Source organism: Acomys russatus, chromosome 20 (assembly GCF_903995435.1).
Source record: "Acomys russatus chromosome 20, mAcoRus1.1, whole genome shotgun sequence".
Lineage (NCBI taxonomy): Eukaryota > Metazoa > Chordata > Mammalia > Rodentia > Muridae > Acomys > Acomys russatus.
In genome coordinates, this window is record NC_067156.1 from 20007985 (window position 1) to 20028391 (window position 20407).

At 40.4% G+C, this 20407-nt stretch overlaps 1 protein-coding gene across 4 annotated transcripts in view; it reads right to left on the bottom strand.

Moving 5' to 3' along the window:
• The window catches only part of LOC127204184 (synaptotagmin-4), a 462640-nt gene that overhangs the window by 170338 nt on the left and 271895 nt on the right, over window positions 1-20407 (bottom strand). For 3 of the 4 annotated variants that reach the window (XM_051163114.1, XM_051163115.1, XM_051163113.1), the window contains one exon: window positions 879-1070. In XM_051163114.1, coding sequence (XP_051019071.1) covers window positions 879-1070 — 192 coding nt within the window. Of the gene's footprint in view, window positions 1-878; window positions 1071-1644; window positions 1780-20407 lie in introns of those variants that run through there. The other variant, XM_051163116.1, reaches the window with a different exon arrangement.

The window sequence follows — 20407 nt, forward strand, 5'->3', positions numbered from 1 at the left end:
GATGAATCATCCCAAATTATAACTAAACAATCTCAATTTATAGAATAATATTTACAAAAATTTTATTTGCATGCATATATATATACTCATATACATATATGTCTGCAAGTATATATTATACAATATATATGACATATGTATACAATATTATATATATTTTAGATTTCAAGTTTGTTTGAAAAATACATGAAATTATCTTACTATCATGAAAGCAGAGCAGGCATAGTTTAGAAAATACTGACGGTATATGAGAGCATGTTCTTATTCAGTACAAGAAGAGGGTTAGTCATCTATCATTGCGTGAAAAAATAGCTCAAAAACATAGTGACTCAAGTCTTTATGTTTGTTATGGATCCTATAAGTCAGAAAAAAAATAATGCTCAACTGTGAGACATTTCCTCTTCCGGGTGGATTGGCCGGGACGCCTTGTATAATGACAGGAAGAATGTGGCTGCTGCTAAAACATGCAGGAAGGCTTTGCCTACATGCATGGTGCCTGGGTAAGGACAGCTGTGAGCTTGGTGCACATAACACATGGGTTCACGTGATGTCTGGAATCCAGATGTGAGCACTTCAAGTGGCAAACACAGAAGCTGCAGAATTTTGAAACCTCAAACTCAGAAGTTTCACAGACTCATTCCTTTCATCCACTGTTGTCCGAAGTGACTCTAATACCCACCAGATTCAGGAACCCTGAGAATGGGAAGAATGCTGTGAAACAGCATGTAAGGCAGAATACCGAGAGGAAGGGGGCACACTATAAAGGAAAACACATGCATTTCTTAGGGGAAATGTGGGTCATTAACTGAAGCTTACAATGCAGTCATATTTGATGTCATGTGTCACCGGAGGCTAGCTAATATCAAATTTGCACTCACCTGGCGGAACTGCTCCAGGTCGATTTTGTTGCCAACTAGCACAAGGGGGATTTCGTAGGTGTGCCGGACCTGGAAAATAAGCTCCTTGAACTTGGCAGCCTCCTGGAATGACTGGCGGTCAGTGACGGAATAGCAGATGATGAAGCCCTCTCCCCCACGCATGTACTGCTCCCGCATGGCCGTGAACTCCGCCTGAAGGAGAGAAGAGTAATTTAGGCGGAGGGAGTCAATATGAAATGTAATATAGTCTTGTGAAATGTGAACATTTTAAACTATTCAGAGTATTTGGTATTTGGCTACAGACGGTTCAACTTAAGAGCTCTTGGACAGATACGGTAAATAACAAGTCATAAACATGAGATTTGTTTTTATATTTCAATGATCCCCCACTTCAGATCCCTCACTTCATAAACCAATTTGTGTATTTGAGTTTGTGTTAGATATGCCTACATTAATATTTAAACATTTTCATACAGCCTATCTTTTGAGAATTTTTTCCCCTTAGAAACTATTGAAGACAGGTATGAGCAAAGGAATCTGGCTTCGCGTTTCAAGTAAGAGCCCATTTGTAAGGGAAATCTGGAACTAGTCCTCCAGAGGACCCGGGGAAATGAACTACTTTTCTATTCAAAAATATGAACACAGAAGCTAGAGATGTGGCTGGGATGGAATGCCTGCCCAGCATGCAAAGGGCCTGTGTTTAATCCCCAGCAAAGACAGACAGGAAGGAGCAAGAGGAGAACGGGCTAAAGTTAGACTTGATTACCTTTGCCTTCCTGGGGGGCTTTTAGTGTGGGTAATACAGACGCACTCACATAGTCCACTGTTCTTAGGCTTGTCTCAGAGAAGCTCATAAACAGAAGGACCTAGCTGGCTGAAGACAGATGCATTTCTACACTCTGCTAACCCCTTCATCTTCACTTTTCCCAAAAGCGGGCAGGCTACGGTCCAGAGGGTCCCGACGCCACATCTGACGGACCTTGCTGTATCCCAATGTTTCCCATCTGTATTACAATTCCCCAACATCTGAAAAATCCTGACATCTACACTGTAAGCCATACAGCTCTTTTTTAGTCAAAAATATGCTATTTATTTATTCTTACTCTGAATCCACTGCTAAAATTACAAGAAGAGATTAGATGCAATGGATGGCTTAAAAACCTGGGCCAGTCTATAAAACATTCTTCTTACTACTGCTGGGTCATCTCTCCAGCCCCATGAACTGTAGTTTTGCTGCTTTGTAAACAACGACACACTGTAGATTTTAAAATTCCTTCTCACTAAGGTTCAGGGATGTCTGAGTAGCAGACGTGCTTCAAGACAGCATTCAGTGATAATTTCACTGCCAAACATAGTGTATGTTGTTGTATATAAAAGTGACTGTTTTTCCATATTCTCTAGGCTTCCACTTTGTCGTATTGATGGTGTCCTTTGCCTTAGAAAAGATTTTCACTTTCATGAGGTTCCATTTACTAATTATCAATCTTAGTGCCTGTGCTACTGGTGTTCTGTTCGGAAGTTGTCTCCTGTGCCGACTCAGTCAATGCTATCGCCTGCTTTCATAAGGTTCAGCATGTCTGGTTTTGTGTTGAGATCTTTGACCCACTTGGACATGAGTTTTGTGCATGGTGATAGATATGGGTCTATTTGCATTCTTCTACATGCAGACATCCAGTTAGACCAGCACCACTTTTTGAAGATGTTTTCTTTTCTGGCTTCTTTTTAAAAAAGGAAAAGAAAAATAAGGGGTGCATGGGTGTTTGGATTTATGTCTTGGTTTTTTATTTGATTCCATTGATCAACATGTGTGTTTTTATACCAATACCATGGAGTTTTTATTAGTATAGTTCAGCTTGAAATCAGTGATGGTGATACCTCTGGAAGTTCTTTTATTATTCAGGATTGTTTTAGCTAACCTTGGTTTTTTTTTGTTTGTTTGTTTGTTTTTGTTTTTCCATATGAAATTGAGTACTGTCCATTCAAGATCTGTAAAGAATTGTGTTGAGATCTGACGGGGATTGTGTTGGATCTGTAGATTGCTTTTGATAAAAATGAGCATTTTTACTATGTTAACTCTACCAATCCATGAGCATGGAAGATCTTTCCATCTTCTTATTTTCTTCAGTTTCTTTCCTCAAAGGCTTTGTTTTTGTCATGTAAGTCTGTCACTTGACTGGTTAAGGTTATTTCACCAACCCCCACACCTAACATAGAGCTAATATCCAAAATATATAAAAAACTCAAGGAACTAGACATCAAGAAATCAAAAATTCCATTTTTAAATGGAATACATATCCAAACAAGGTAAATGGATGGAACTAGAAAAACATACCCTGAGTGAGGCAACCCAAACCATAAGGATAAACATGATGTGTACTCACTTAAAGTAAATATTAGCTGTTAAGAAAAGAATAATAAAACAATCTTGTACAATAAAAGGTGCTCCGGAGGAATCTCCATACCTGATTTCAAAATGTACTATAAAGCAATAGTAATTAAAACAGCATGGTACTGGCACAGCAAGTGGCTGGTTGATCAGTGGAATCGAATTGAAGACCCAGATATGAATCCACACACATATGGTCGCTTGATCTTTGACAAAGAAGCCAAATCCATTCAATGGAAAAAGGATAGCATCTTCAACAAATGGTGCTGGTCTAACTGGAGGTCGAGGTGTAAAAAAAAAAAAAATGCAACTGGACCCATATTTGTCACCTTGCACAAAACTCAAATCCAAGTGGATTAAAGACCTCAACATAAAACCAGAGACACTAAGTCACCTAGAAGAAAAAGTGGGGAAGAGCCTGGAACATATTGGCACAGGAGACAACTTCCTGAACAGAACACCAATGGTCCAGGCCTTAATGTCAACCATTAATAAATGGGACCTCATGAGGCTGAGAAGCTTCTGTAAGGCAGGAGACACTATCAAGAGAACAAAGTGACAGCCTACACACTGGGAAAAGATCTTCACCAACCCTACATCTGACAAAGGTCTAATATCTAAAATATATAAAGAACTCAAGAAATTAAACACCACCAAACCAAATAACCCAATTGAGAAATGGGGCTTGGAACTAAACAGAGAATTCTCAACAGAGGAATATCAAATGGCTGAGAAACACTTAAAGAAATGCTCAACCTCCTTAGTCATCAGGGAAATGCAAATCAAAACAACTCTGAGATTCCATCTTACACCCATCAGAATGGCTAAGATCAAAAACTCAAGCGACACCACATGCTGGCAAGGATGTGGGGAGAGAGGAACACTCCTTCATTGCTGGTGGGAATGCAAACTAGTACAACCACTTTGGAAATCTATCTGGTGCTACCTTAGAAAACTGGGAATAGGGCTTCCTCAAGACCCAGCTATTCCACTCCTTGGAATATACCCAGAAGATGCTCCAGCACACAACAAGAACATTGGCTCAACCATGTTCATAGCAGCCTTATTCATAAGAGCCAAAATACGGAAACAGCCTAAGTGTCCCTCAGTAGAAGAATGGATAAAGAAACTGTGGTACATATACACTATGGAATACTACTCAGCTATTAAAAACAAGGAATTCCCGAAATTTGTGGATAAATGGATTGAGCTAGAAATGATCATAATGAGTGAGTTAACCCAGAAGCAGAAAGACTCAAATGGTATATACTCACTTATATCTGCATACTAGCCCAAGGGGCATGTCCCACGAAAGCCTTCACTTACCAGGAAACTGGGACAGAGGGGAAGGCATCCTATTGGGATTCTAAATGAGAAATGCATGGGAGAATAGCAAAATAAAAGGATACAGAGGGTCCTAGAAATCTACAAGTAGAACAATATGATAGGCAGATTTGAGCCCAGGGGTCCCGCTCAAACTAAGGCACCAGCCAAGGACAAAACAGGAGGTAAACATTAAACCCCTTCCCAGATCTAGCCAATGGTCAGAATATTCTCCACAGTTGAGAGGAGAGTGTGATATGACTTTTCTCACGTACTATGGTGCCTCACATTTGACCATGTCCCCTGGAGGGGAGACCTGGTGGCACTCAGAGGAAGGACAGCAGGTAGCCAAGAAGAGACTTGATACCCTATGAGAATATAGGGGGAGGTAATCCCCCTCAGGAACAGTCATAGGGGAGGGGAATAATGGAAAAATGGGGGGGGGGGAAATGGGAGGATACAAGGGATGGGATAAACATTGAGATGTAACAAGAATAAATTAATAAAAAAAAGAAATGCTCAACCTCCTTAGTCATCATGGAAATGCAAATCAAAACAACTCTGAGATTCCATCTTACACCCATCAGAATGGCTAAGATCAAAAATTCAAGTGACACCACATGCTGGCGAAGATGTGGGGAGAGAGGAACACTCCTTCAATGCTGGTGGGAATGCAAACTAGTACAACCACTTTGGAAATCTATCTGGGGCTATCTCAGAAAAATGGGAATAGGGCTTGCTCAAGACCCAGATATTCCACTCCTTGGAATATACCCAGAAGATGCTCCAGCACACAACAAGAACATGTGCTCAACCATGTTCATAGCAGCCTTATTCATCATAGCCAGAACATGGAAACAGCCTAAGTGTCCATCAGTAGAAGAATGGATAAAGAAACTGTGGTACATATGCACTATGGAATACTACTCAGCTATTAAAAACAAAGAATTCCCGAAATTTGTGGATAAATGGATTGAGCTAGAAATGATCATAATGAGTGAGTTAACCCAGAAGCAGAAAGACTCAAATGGTATATACTCACTTATATCTGCATACTAGCCCAAGGGGCATGTCCCACGAAAGCCTTCACTTACCAGGAAACTGGGACAGAGGGGAAGAGGACATCCTATTGGGACTCTAGATGAGAGAAGCATGGGAGAATAGCAAAGTAGAAGGATCCAGAGGGTCCTAGAAACCTACAAGTAGAACATTATGATAGGCAGATTTGGGCCCAGGGGTCCTGCTCAAACTAAGGCACCAGCCAAGGACAATAGAGGCAGTAAACTTTAAACCCCTACCCAGATCTAGCCAATGGTCAGAATATTCTCCACAGTTGAGTGGAGAGTGGGATATGACTTTCTCACGCACTCTGGTGCCTCACATTTGACCATGTCCCCTGGAGGGGGAGTCCTGGTGGCACTCAGAGGAAGGACAGCAGGTTACCAAGAAGAGATTTGATACTCTATGAGCATATACAGGGGGAGGTAATCCCCCTCAGGAACAGTCATAGGGGAGGAAAATAAGGGGAAAATGGGAGGAAGGGAAGAATGGGAGGATACAAGGGATAGGATAACCATTGAGATGTAACAAGAATAAATTAATTTTAAAAATTTTAAAAGAAAAGAATAATCACTGTATAATTCATAGACCCGGAGAGGCTAAATAACAAGGAGGACTGGAGGGATCTCCCTAGGGAGGGAAAATAGAATAGATTTTATGAGTGGACTGGGGGAAAATTATGATGGAAACAGGAGAGATCAGATCTGGGATGCAGGAGTAGAGGGAGAGAATACAGGAGAGACCATTGGAATGGGAGTAGAATTTAAAAGGCAACATGGGAACCGAGGGCAGTGGAAACTTCCTGGAACCCTTAAGGGTGACCCTAGCAAGATCTCCTAGTAATGGAAGTTATGGGGCCTGAAATTGCCATCTTCCATAGCCAGGCAAGGCTCCCTGTAGGATCCAGGCCCAACTGAGCTGCCTGCCTGTCTTGCTGTTTCATGTCCTGTTTCTAGCAAGTTCCATGTCTGGGTTTATGTTGGTTAGCTAGGTCATGTTTACTGCTCTGAGAATGCACCCCGCCCCTCCTCAGGACTTTTCCTCCTGTGTGCAATCACCTTTTGAGGGATTTTTACCTGTGAGTGGGATTCCTGTTTTGCTGCCCATAAAAAGGCTCTTTGGACACTGAATAAAGGCTGCTGCCACTGCTGCTTCTCTCTTAGCTTGAAGGACCCACTGTTTTAGTGTGTGTGTGTGTGTGTGTGTGTGTGTGTGTGTGTGTGTGTGTGTTTGAGTGTGTGTGTGTGTGCTTGTGTGTGTGTGTGTTAAATCCACAGTCCCTCGCCCTTGGCTCGGAACTGCAGTGGCATGGGCGCCACAAGAGGAGGTTCCACCAAGATCGGGGAAAGAAGGGAGGAAGCTGACGGGTCGCCCAGGGAAGCTGGCCAGCACCTCAGGGAGGTAGGAAATGGGCATATTGGAAAAGGGTGCCACAGGTTCGCCCACAGTTCTGGTGAACTAGTGAGATTGTTAGAGGATTAAGGCACCGGGATTAAGCATGAGAATGTTAAAGATTTTATAAAACAATAGAATTGAGTAGTCCTTGGTTTATGGTATCAGGAGAGCTAAATATCCAAGATTGGGATCAGGTGAAGTCTGATCTCCAGAGGATTTCACAAAAAGAAGGGTCCAACAGTGTTCCTATCACTACCTTTTCATTATGGCGTCTCGTTAGAGATGCGTTTAGGAATGAAAATGAGAAAATAAGAGAGCAGCTAGGAAGTATGGAACTTGCCCTGAGTGAAGTGCAGGAGGTGCAATCTGTAAAATCTTTGGCCCCATCTGAGACTGCCTCTAATATATCTTCTTCTAATTCTGAGGAGGAAGAGGCAACTTTAACCTCTGAAACATGGGCCCCCAAGAAGAAGTTGAGGGAGTGTAAGAACAAAGACAAAGTGTATAACCCAGATTATCAAAGTCAATTATCTTTGGCAAAGCCTTCTGCTCCCTCTCAGGGAGTAGTCTTTCTAGTAGTTGAAGTGCCTCACCCAACTAACCCAGGGCAAACACAGAGACAGCATGAAGCCCTCCAGTTTAAAAACATGAAACAGCAAGACAGGCAAGCAGCCCATTTGGGCCTGGGTTCCTACAGCTCCCCAGACGGGATTGGAACACCAAACCAGCCACAAAACCTTCCACCCACAACATGACCTGCTGGCAAGATGCTTTTGGGCAACAGTGTCTCAGAGCTTGTGAGAATGGCCAACCAATGACTGTTCTAACTTGAGGCCCAAGACACAAGAGGGAGCCCATGGCGAGTATTACCTGGATGGCCAGGAACTGGAAGCTGGATGAATCAGAGACCTACGATAGAACTAAACATGATTGACAAAAAAGTAAAGTCAATGAAATAATTCTTAATGATATTCTGCTATAATGACAAATTGGTGCCTAACTAAACCATCTTCAGGAAGGCTTCCTAAAGGAGCTGAAGGGAGCAGATATGGGTACTCGCAGCCAAACACTAGGCAGAGCTCGAGGAGACCGACAGAAGAGGAACATAAAGGACTGCAGGAGCCAGAGGGGTCGAAGGCATAAGGAGAGCATGGCCCACAGAATCAATTGAGCGAGGCTCATAGGGGCTCACAGAGACTGGAGAGGCAACCATAGAGCCTGCATGGGTCTGCATGAGGCCCTCTGCATATATGCTGTGCTTCTTTAGCTTGGAGTTTTTGTGGGATTTCTAACGGTGGGAGTAGAGATATCTCTGACTCTTTTGCCTGCATGTGGGAACCTTTTCCTCCTACTGGTTTGCCTCGTCCAGCCTTGATATGAGGTTTTATGCCTAGTCTTACTGCATCTTCATATGCCATGATTGGCTGATAATACATCAAGGCCTGCCTGTTTCTGAAGGAAAACAAAGGAGCTGTGGATGTGGGGTAGGGGTCTTGGAGGATGGGAAGGATGGGAGGCTGTAGTCTGCATGTATTGAATGAGAGAAGAATAAAGAAAAAAGAAAGTTAATCATCATTTTTTTTAAAAAAATGGCTGTTTCTTTTCATCCTCTCCAATGCTACTTTAAACTAATTTGTTTACTTTGGGATGAAAAGAACCATGTCCCTTTGATCTGCTCATTATTTTCAAGTCATCTTGTTGATCCTGTGTTGATTATTCCGTTGTGTGTTTGCTCTACTTACGGATTTAATTTATTGAATGAAGGAGTTTTTGTTTTTATGTGTTTGTTGTTTTCTCAACTGAGGATTATTTTCCTTTGTACTAGACATGTGTCTTTCTATAATATTATCTATGTTTAATATAAAAACAATACATTTGATTACTTCAGCAGTAACTATAGCATAAAAATCTAGTAAATTTGAAAATGGAAGACAGGCATGGAATATAAAAGGAAAATTTACAGGGAGCAATATTTATAAAATGAATGAAAGTCCAGCCGAGTGTATTAGTTATACTAAAAGTCATATAAACTATGTTAAAGTAGAGAGAAAGATAAAGTAGGGAACACCTATAATTCCAGTATTCAGACACCGAGTAAAACAGTTATGATCTTAAGATCAGCCTGGGCTACATAGTGGGACTCTATCAAAAATGAAAATAAAAAAGATACCAGTTGTTGTACAAGATTGTGTTCATGATCAATCTTTTTCTTCATAACTTGAAGGCCTGTGGCTCACTTGGATTGTCATCTTTCAGCACATACTATCTCAACCTGTCAATCTCCTCATTTGTGAAAGAGAGATTAGAATATACTTAGCCTTCCCAATATGGATGAAGAAAGAATCAATTGAGAGAACAAACATGAAAATACTTTGATTTAAAAAAAAAAACAAAAAAAAAAAAAAAAAAAAGAAAATACTTTGATTAATCTTTAAAATAAAATACAGTTCAAGCCTTAATTACAAATTCAACAAAACAGAAATCCTCACTGAGAAAATAAGCTTGAGATCCCTGTGAGCTGCACTAAGTATGAATGTGGGAAGTTTTCCACCACAATCATCAGAAAAAGTATCACAGGATTCAAGTCAGAGCTCTTTCAGCAAGGAAGCTCACAGCGATGGGATGACTCCAAGCAGCTGGCCTTCTCTTTGTCGCTCTCTCACAATCTGGGCACATGCCTGTCTTAAACATACTCAGGAGGCTGACAGAACCAGGAATATTAAACATAAGCTCTGTAGCTATGTGGCATCTTAGAAACATGATATAGAAATCCCTTCAAGGGGGAAAGCCTTTGCTAAACATGTCTCTTTTATCCTCATTATCCCATGAACTAAAGATTCTGAAACATTCTGTTGTCTGCATTTTATCCACTAATGTCAATTGTTCCCTCCTGTAAATGACACTTGTGAGTGAATTATTCAGGACTATTACTAGATTCCATTTGCTATCCATAAGTACCAAAGTACACAGGAAAACAGAATTTAGAAAATGCTATTTATATAAACATTTCAGGAATCTTTGAAGCTATTCCGAATAAATATTACAATTTAATTCCTTTTCTTTGACATCTTCCCTTGTACTAAAATACTGTGGGAATTCAATGGATGCTGAAAACAAATAATTTCTGATATAAATCACCATGGTAGCTTGAACAAAATGTCCCTATAAATCATTGGGATTTAAATTCTCGACCCCCAGTTGGTAGCTATTTGAGAAAGATGAGGAGGTGTGGCCTTGCTGGAGGAAGTATGTCACTGGGGTCCAGCTTTGAAGGTTCAAAAGATTTGCTTCATTTTGAGTTAGTACTCTCTGTTCCCTGCTTGTGGGTGAAGACATGAGCTCGCATCTGCTATGCCAGCACCATTCCTGCCCGCCCTGCTCCCTACAGTCATGATGATGGACTTCTATCCCTCGGAACCATCAGCCCCAAATAAACTCTTTTTCTGTAACTTGCTTTGGTCATGATGTTTTATCACAGCAACAGAAATGTAACTAATTCAGCCGTGGTCTGGGTTCTTCATAGGCATAATAAGACTCTAAGGAGTGTTAGGAAAAGGCACGGACAATCTCCTTTCTGTGTTCAGCTGGTAGAAGTATGAAATGCCTCTGCCTCGTGTTTAAAAATAAACAAATAAACACACTACTAGATGCTCCCTAACATAATAGGCACAAACTATTGTTTATTTTCCTGGGAAAGATTCTGCCAGAATGAAGATAAGCATGTACACATTTACCCCCCGCCACACACACACACACTCCCTCCTGATACAAAAAAGCAAATCAAAAAGCAAATCAATCACATACCTGACACTATGCCTAGTGATAGAATATGTGAGACATAAAAACAGTAAAAAAAAAATGACAAAGGCAAAAGCCAGCCTTATCTATGTTTGAGAAATTCACAATTATATGAATAGAAAGAATTAAATGCCCAGGGAATCATAGAGATTTAAATAAGGGCAAGAACAGGTGCCAGTGAATGAGAACGAGGTCTTCATGAAAAAACAAGATGTGATAGTCTTCCTGTGATTCATTATTTACACAAAGATACTGAACTTTCATGCAATATCACTTTTAAAACTAATATATCATCACCTTAAATAACCAACCATAGTTCCAACTTATTGCACAGGAGTAAAACATCCAGGGCCTGCTTGCCAAGGTGCTAGACAGTCTTTGAAGGACACCAAAGGATTCCTTTGGTTGCTATTTTGTATGTATGTAGAGGTAGGGGTACAAAGACTCATTATGTATCCCTGTAGACCAGGATGGTTTTGAACTCAGAGAACTATGTGTGACTGTGCCCTTCAAGTGCTGAGCTCACAGGTTGGCACCACCACACGTGGTGACTGTTGCTTTTGTTTTCGTCTCTTTAAAAGAGAGACGAATAGAACCAATAAATGTAGAGAGAGTTAAATTTTAGTTGGCATAAATTTACTATAACCTATGTGAAACCCAAAACTGAAGACAGTAGAGAAAATGAGTCTTTACACTCTAAAGATGATAATTCCTTAAGCAAATTAAATACATCAATGAAGATGGAAAAGAACAAAGGTTTTATAAATGTAGATAAAATGGAGTAAAATTGTACCTAAGATGAAAATACAAGTGGGAATACCATCTTTTCCTCCAGAAAACACAAGGGCCTCCATCAACATAAGTCACTCTGTGTTTTTAGCAACACAGTGTGTCATGGATGTCATATATACTCTGCTTTGCTCATTCACCAAATATCGATCGAGCTCTTGCACATACTAAGGCATCTAAGGTTTAATATGGCTTAAAAGAATGCATATAATGAAAGAAAATATTCTTCTGTGTGTTCCTTTATTTCATAGATAAATATAGAAATGAATATTTCTAGAAATTAGACATTAAAACCAGGATGTAGTGAGAAAACTAAATTCGACTGACAGTTTGAATTTCCAGAAAGCCAAAGCTAAAGTCTGAAGTGATCTATTTCAGGTCCTTATGTCCTAGAGTTGAGAGTATTATCTTTTCTGGAGTTGAACAAAGGGCAGTTGCTTCAATGCCAACACATGAGGATTTGCAATAGTGGATTTCCTAAGACATAGTCTAGTCCAACCCTAGCCATGCCAAGCAATTTTCCTGAACCTTAAAACAATGAGGACAGCCATTAAAAATGAAGAAAATAAAGCAGTGTGTGAACACAGGTGGTTGAGGTCTTATTGATTTTTGTACTTGAAAAACTAGGACAACTCTGATCATAATGTCAACATTGAATATTGAGAATTTAAGGAATGTAGAACTAGGTTATCATGGAAATACGTCCTGAAAACACTCTGTCCCAGATACAGTTGAATAAACCAAAGTTGCAACACAGGACCCACTCTATAAGTTATGGGTCCTGGTGAAAAATGAAAATGTAGGACTTTTGTTCAAGATTCATGGATAATTAATAAAAATTCTTAAGAAAGAATTCAGGCTAGCAAAAGCCAGAAGAAAAATGCATGCACAGGATCCTTCTGAGCAGCCAGACCCAGGTAACAGCATAAGTCATAAGGCCATGACAGCAATCACATTTTAATGGATCAGACATAAAGTAGCAGGTAAGCACTCATATGAGACAATGCCTGGCCTGTCATCTCCCAGAGACAGAAGCAGTGGTGGCTGGCTCTGCTGAGTGGAACAAACACTCTTGAAGTTTCCTGGCCTGGGGAGGGTAAAAGGACTATGCAGTGACAAGAGTTTGAAGAAAACTAAGGTGTGGAGTTGGGGAGACTGAGAGCAGAGAGTTGGGGGTACAGCCACACACTTCAAATGTAAAGGATGTGATTTGGCCAAAGGGGCATACTTTGGGCTCATATTTACTCAATGAGTGGTATGTTCTTAATCTGTTAGATCAGATCACAGGAAATCCTGAAAGACAAGTTTCCAGTTTAATGTGATAGAAAAACCAAGAATTTGAGAGACATATCAGGATCTGGGGAAATGGCTGAGTTGATACAGGTGATTTCTGATAACCCTGATGATGTGGGTATCATCTCCAGGACCCAGGTGGAAAAAAAAAATGACTCCCATAAGCCCTCTGACCTTCCCGACATGCAATGTGACACGTAGACACACAATCAATCCAAAACAATCATCAATGGTAATATAATATTGTAAGAGATATTTTAGGCACTAGATCAAGCTTTTGTTCACCTAAAATGGCCATATTCTGATCTCCATAAAAATAATCAGGTACAAAGATCATGAATGTGGCCAGAGTCCTGGGACTTTCAAGCAGATGAGGGGCATTACTATGCTATCCTCTACTAAAAGGAAGAGTGACGTTAGGTCAGTAATTATGCCTCTGTATTTTGTAATTCTGTAGCTGAGAAACAGAGAAGTAATGGCAGAAATGTGTTACTTGGAAAGTAAAAGAGTTCTTTTACAGGAAAGTGGGTGGGACTGGAGACTATCATGTTAAGTTAAATAAGTCATATACAGACAAATATCTTGTATTTTCCTCATATGCAGAAATGGCATTTAATTTAAAAAGACATTAAATCAGAAAAGAGGGGATCAAAGATGGCAGCGCCAAACACATACTGTGTTTGATCACCAGGACAGCAGTGACTGCACAGTGACCTAAGGACCAAAATGAGAACTACAAAACACCAGTGCTGGTGATCCCCAGAGGAAAGGGGTCCACAAAACACTAAATGTACAGAACAAAGAAAAAATTTTAACAGTGCCAATGCAAAAAGGCCAACTAACACACTATGGCAAATGTATCAAAAAACCAAGTTTTCATCAGAGACCATAAAGGCCAGAAAGGTGTGGGCAGATGCCAGTCCAGACTACTGTACCCAGCAAGACTTCCAATAACCATAGATGGAGAAAACAAGATATTCCATAACAAAAACAAATTTCAACAGTACCTATCCACAAATACAGACAGCCCAACAGAATATACTAGAAGGAAAATTCCAACCAGAGGAGGCTAACTACACCCAGTAAAACACAGGAAATAGATAACCTCACTTTAGCCAAACAAAAATTAGACAAGCAGACAAACACGCTATCACAATCAACATCAAAATAAAAGGACCTAACAGTCACTGGTCATTAATCTCTCTCAAAATCAATGGCCTAAACTCTCCAAGAGAAAGACACAGACTAATAGAATGGATGTGAAAGTAGGACCCAACATTCTTCTAAATACAAGAAACATACCTCATCCACAAAGATAGACATTACCTGAGAATAATGGGCTGGAAGAAGGTCTTCCAACCAAGTGGTCAAAAGAAGCAAGCTGGATTAGCCATCCTAATATCTAATAAGATCTACTGTAAACCAGAATTCATCAAAAGAAATGAGAAAGGACACTTCATACTCATCAAAGGAAAACTCAACCATGACACATGGTTGGTCAATGGAATCAAGTAAAAGACTCAGAAATAAACCAACACATCTATGGGCACTTGATTCTTGACAAAGAAGCCAAATCCATACAATAGAAAAAAGATAACATCTTCAATAAATGGTGCTGGTCTAACTGGATGGCCACTTGTAGAAAAATGCAAATAGATCCATATTTATCATCCTCACAAGACTAAAGTCCAAGTGGATTAAAGACCTCAACACAAAACCAAACATACTAAATCTGTTAGAAGAGAAAGTGGGTAAGAGCCTTGAACTCATTGGTACAGGAGACAACTTCCTGAACAGAATAGTAATAGCTCAGACTCTAAGATCAACAATTAGTAATTAGGACTTCATGAAACCGAAAAGCTTCTGTAAGGCAAAGGGCACTGTCAACAGAACAAAATGAGTGCCTACGGACTTGAAAAAGATTTACCAACACTCCATCTGACAAAGGGCTATATAACGCACACAGGACTTTAAACACCATGAAACCAAATAATTAAATTTAAGATAGGATACAGATCTAAACAGAGAATTCTCAACAAAGAGATAGTGGATAGCAGAGAAACACTTAAAGAAATGCTCAACGTCCCTAGTGATCAGGAAAATGCAAATCAAAAGGACTCCAGGATTCAATCTTACACCTATCAAAATGGTTAAGATCAAAAACTCAAGTGACAGCACGTGTTGGCAAGGATGTGGAGAAAGGAAACACTCCTCCATTGCTGGAGGGAGTGCAAACTTGTACAACCACTTTGGAAATCAATCTGGTCCTTTCTCAGGAAAATAGGAACAGTGCTACCTTAAGACCCAGATATAGCACTACTGGGCATATACCCAAAAGATGCTCTACTGAACAAGGATATTTGCTCAGCTATGCTCATAGCAGCATTATTTGTAATAAACAGAATCTGGAAACAACCTAGATGTCCTTCAACTAAAGAATGGATAAAGAAACTGTGATACATTTACACAATGGAATGCTGCTCAGTTATTAACAACAAGGAAATCTTGAAGTTTGCAGGCAAATGGATGGAACTAGAAAAGATAATCCTTACTCATGTAACCCAGACCCAGAAATACTTCATGATACATACTCACGTATAAATGGAGATTAAACCAACATAGATGTCCTCTGAGAGACTGCACCCAGTGGGGGATCGTGACAGATACTGAGACTTGCTGCTGGACTCTGAGTGGAGAGTGGTATGGAAGAATGGGGAGATGGAAGGTCCAGAGGGTTCAGGAGCCCCACAAGGAGACCATCAAGGCTGGCAGATCTGGACCCAGGGGTTCCTGCACAAACTGTTGCACCAACCAAGGACAATAGTAAACCTAAAGCCCCTGTTCAGATATTGCCAATGGACAGCTCATTCTCCATGGTTGTGGGGAGAGCAGGAACTACCTCTCACATGAACTCTGGTGCCCCTGATTTGATCTCTTCTCCTTGGTGGGGAGGCCCAGGCTATCTGGATGAGACCTGATAGGCTGTGGTCAGATGGTGGGGGAGGAGGTCCCCTTCTGTCAGAGGTCTAGGGGAGGGAAACAGGGCAGAAGAGGGATGGAGAGCAGTAACAGTAAGATACAAGCAAGGGGATAACATTTGGGATGTAATCTGAATAAATCGTAATACATTAATTTTTTCATCAGAAAGGAGGATATTTTGAAAGAAAGATGAAGGAGACAAGTAGGAAATGAAGAGGTGACCAGGAAGGGTAATGTGGATGGTGACTATATATATATAAAACATCAATCCATGATAAACATTTTGTATAACAAACAATGCAAGAAAATGAAACACTGACTAGAACAGGGAGTAACACCCCAGTAAGAACCACAAGCTGTTTCTTTCCATAGTGTGTTGGAACAATAGTTAAGAAACTCAACTACTCTAGAATCAGTTCTCATATACTAGGACTATTTTGAGAGAGGGAATTTTCCCAGTAGAGTATATTTTGTCTGTTTGAAAAGAAATGTATTGGGAATGATGCTGACAACTGTCTTTGGGTTTTGTTCCTTGTGCCTGTTTAGGGATAAGTCTAGTTCCAATTTCAGGCTAACTTATATATCATTGAAATCTTAGAGTCAGACGGGAAAAGGGGAGAGCAATTGGAAAGTGAAATGAGTTAGCATGGAGGATAACGACACACACACACACACACACACACACACACACACACACACACACACAAAACCCAGCACTTGTACATCAACATAATGTAGCTAAGGCTATTTGCTTTCCTTGAAAATAGAATGAAACAGATAACTTTCTACTTATGAATGAATCAAATGTTCTTTGTCCTATAATTCTTTGTGGTTTTTCTCTTCTCGTTGACTTATGTATACTTCTTATCCAAGATTTAAAGATTTGTGACTGCTTTGGGGTAACACTGTCCACTGAAAATTGTCTTGAGTGTTGTGCCTAATTTAAAAATAAGACCTAATAAATATTTATTATTAGGCTAATTGTTATTATGGCAGTATTTTCTAGCCTGGTATCTATCAATAAAAACACAGATACCTATTATATTTTTTAAAAGCTTTGGTTCACCTAGGGCAGGGCAGATATCAATCCGGTAAACTACCTTCTGTATTTCCCTGCCAAAATCTCCTGCCATCTGCTTCTAATAATGTCTATCAAGCTATCTCCCATGCGTGATCCCAAATACTTGCTAATGTTCGTCTTCTGGGCCAAATCCCCACCCATGCTGGCTATGTGCTTCGTTCTCCACCTAACCAGTGGCTCTTGCCTCCTTTTTCCTCTTGCTCTTTCGTATCCCAGATCCTCAGCCAGTCTCTGACTGCTCCCCTTTCCCAAGAACCTCTCTTTCTCGCCAGCCCAGGAACTTTAGCCACACTTATCCCATTTGTCCTGCCCAGGTGTGTTGTCTTCTTATTGGTCAAACAGGAATAAGTTCTTAGGTAAGGTTACAAATATTTTGGGTACATGAGTCTGCTCATTTAGGCAGCAACCAGACCAAACCCCAACATTGGGACTACTGGAATCGACCTTGGAAGGAGCCAGCATCACTGTTTAAGGAAGGATCCCACCCACAACATTCCAGTGTGATATTCAGGACATGATCTAATAAAAATGCAGCAAAGAGAGAAAGCCACAAGGCAAAAGCTGGATTGCACGTATAATTTAGAGTATATCACACAGCAAATAAAGATGACAAAATTGCATGAGTGCACTTCCAGGCCTGCTTCTGCCCTTGGGCCATCCGATACAGTTGCACAAAGGGCTGGACTGGAAGGAATGAAGCTTATCCAGGTGGCTGGGTTGGCAGGACCTTGGACAGTGGTGAGTGGGAGGAGAAAAAGTCTTCTCTAAGATGGTTTTCAGTGAAGCCGCTCTTCTTTATTGGGGGAAATAGAGCTATATAAAACTTGGCAAAGTGGGTAGGAGTTTTCAGGGTGAGTGTACATCATTGGCTGGGGCTGAGATGCTAGGAATATTTCATTTGCATGATGAGGAATTTCAGGTGCTAGCTGGACATGTCCTTATATGGAAATACCATGACTTCTTCAAGGGTGACAGAGGTTGCGGTCAGCAGGCTACGTGCACTGGAGCAGGCAGGTCCAGGATAGGAAGTGAACGGTCCCTACTCCTGCCAGTCTCAAGATGAGATTTTTGTTGTTTGGACATGTCTCAACCTCACTCTTGCTCCAGGCTGGCTCCTCCTGGTCGTACGCCTCACCTGTCACACACATGAGATCACACAAACACATAAAGCTCCCAATTTTACAATAGTTTACATTTTTGAAAGCTCGTTTTAGGAAAACATGCAGTTCTTCCACAGGAAAAATGAATAAACTTGTTTGCCACGTTTATAATCATTCGTATCCAAAAATCCTAAGATTTTAGACTTGGGTTATGAAGCCGGCACACCTGCATACAAATGAGAAAAGCCCTGCCCAGAGCAGGGAAGGGTCTTCCATAATACCAGGGGTACAGCCAACAATGGTGTACATGCTCCCTGACCAGCATCACGCTACCTCATTTATGCCTCCTAATGAATGGCGGCCACTGCAACTTCAAGGTCTCCCTCTCGCAGCCAATTCATCCTCTGTTTGTGTGTGCAATTAATCTCCTTTAACTACTGCATTATTATGAAGTGATTCTGGTTCCAAAGTACCAATGGTTATCCACTTGCTTTCACATCAATCTATTCTCATCTGCCTGTGTTTAAGATTGTGTTCAATCTGATACCATGCTACATATTGGCTTCTACCCCCAATTAATCTTAAGTAAGCACACTCTATTGGGGGTCAGATCCCAAGGCTCCGTTGTTTCCATTGGCTGTGGTCCTCACTGTCGACCTAAAGGGTGGGCTCCCTGTTTCAACTTTCTCTAGCTAATCAGAATGCAGTGATTATGGGATGTAGTCATTTTATTCCGCAAGCAAGAAAAGTAGTGATGGCATCATTTTCTTATCATTAATTAAAGCATGGCCTAGTCAGATAAATGTAGATCCTTAAGTCATGGGTGTTGTGTGCAGAATGGCCAATAATTAATTCAAACTCAAACACTGGATGACTCTGAGGTATTTCTGTCAGCAGCTGCTTTGTTCCATTGTGTGACTTCACTGAAGCCTTTGTTCTGAATGCATAACATGTGTGCTCAGTTCTGAATGCGTGCTGAGCTGTGTGGAGGCTTCACAGCACACTACATTGCCTGAAATGCCTCAGCTCGGATTTAGATGTTTGTGTTTTGAGCTGCTGTGTTTTTACCAGATGTATGAACAATTCTCTGTTGTGGAATCCTAAGGGCCAATACTTTAAAAAAAAAAATACATTCCTAACATCATTCTTTGTTATCACATTAATATATTTCAATTGTACTGTGTAACATTTTTTATTTTAAAACTTTCTGCTTGAGTTGCTGACTCCTGAGTTTCATAAAAGTAGTGAAAAGAATTTTGGCTTCATTAAGACAGAACTACCAACAATTGAGTTCTGCCATTTGTGCCATGTGACTTTCTCAGCACTGAGCTATGAAATCACAATGTTGATCAGTTCTTAAAAGCACCTAAGGTACTCCATATCTTACAATATCAAATGTTCATTTGATATTTAATAGTTCATGTAAAATAATCACACCCACTTATTAGCATACAACTTAGCTTTTATCTTTAATAAGTGGTAAATTTATATGTATACCAGAAAAACAACTGGAAATAAACTTCCTTCTCATTTTGTTATCAGAATTTTTATTTACATATTTTAGATCGCTTCATATTCAAGGTCTTGTAATGATTTCTCAGTCAACAAGGGATTATACGTTATATTAGGTTGATTTCTATTGTGATAAACTACAGGACCAAAAACAGCATGTGGGGAGGGTTTATTTGGATTAGAAGTTACAGTGACCATGGAGGGCAGCCAGGTCAGGAGCTCAGGCAGGAATCTTAAGGTAGAAACTGAAGGAGAGACAGAAGGCATGCTGCCTACAGGCTTGCCCTATTGGCTTGCCCGGCTGCCTTTCAGTTTTGTTTTGTTTTTTAACTAATTTTTTCATACAATATATTTTAATCTTGCTTTTCCCCTCCCCCAACTCCTCTCAGATCCCCCCACTCAATGCTCTGATATATATATATATATATCTAATAAAACAGAAACCAAAACATACAAGCAAGAGACCAATAAGATAACATATGCTTAAATAAAGCAAAATGAGACAAAATGTCTACAAAAATACTCTAGAGCTCATTTTGTGTTGACCAACTGCTCCCGAGCATGCTGTAGGCCCTGAATTGTGGCTTATATACCTGGTGAGACTCCATTGAAGAAAATTAATATTTCCAGCTACCTTTCTCACACACCCCAGGAGCAGCTGCTCATGACTGGCACAGTCGCAGTAAGCTATACCTTCCTGCATACGTTGGCAATCAAGAAAATGCCTGATAGATGACACGCCCGCAAGGCCAGCCTGATGGAAGAAATTCTTCATGGAGAATTGAGGTTGTCAACTTAACAACCAAGATTAGCC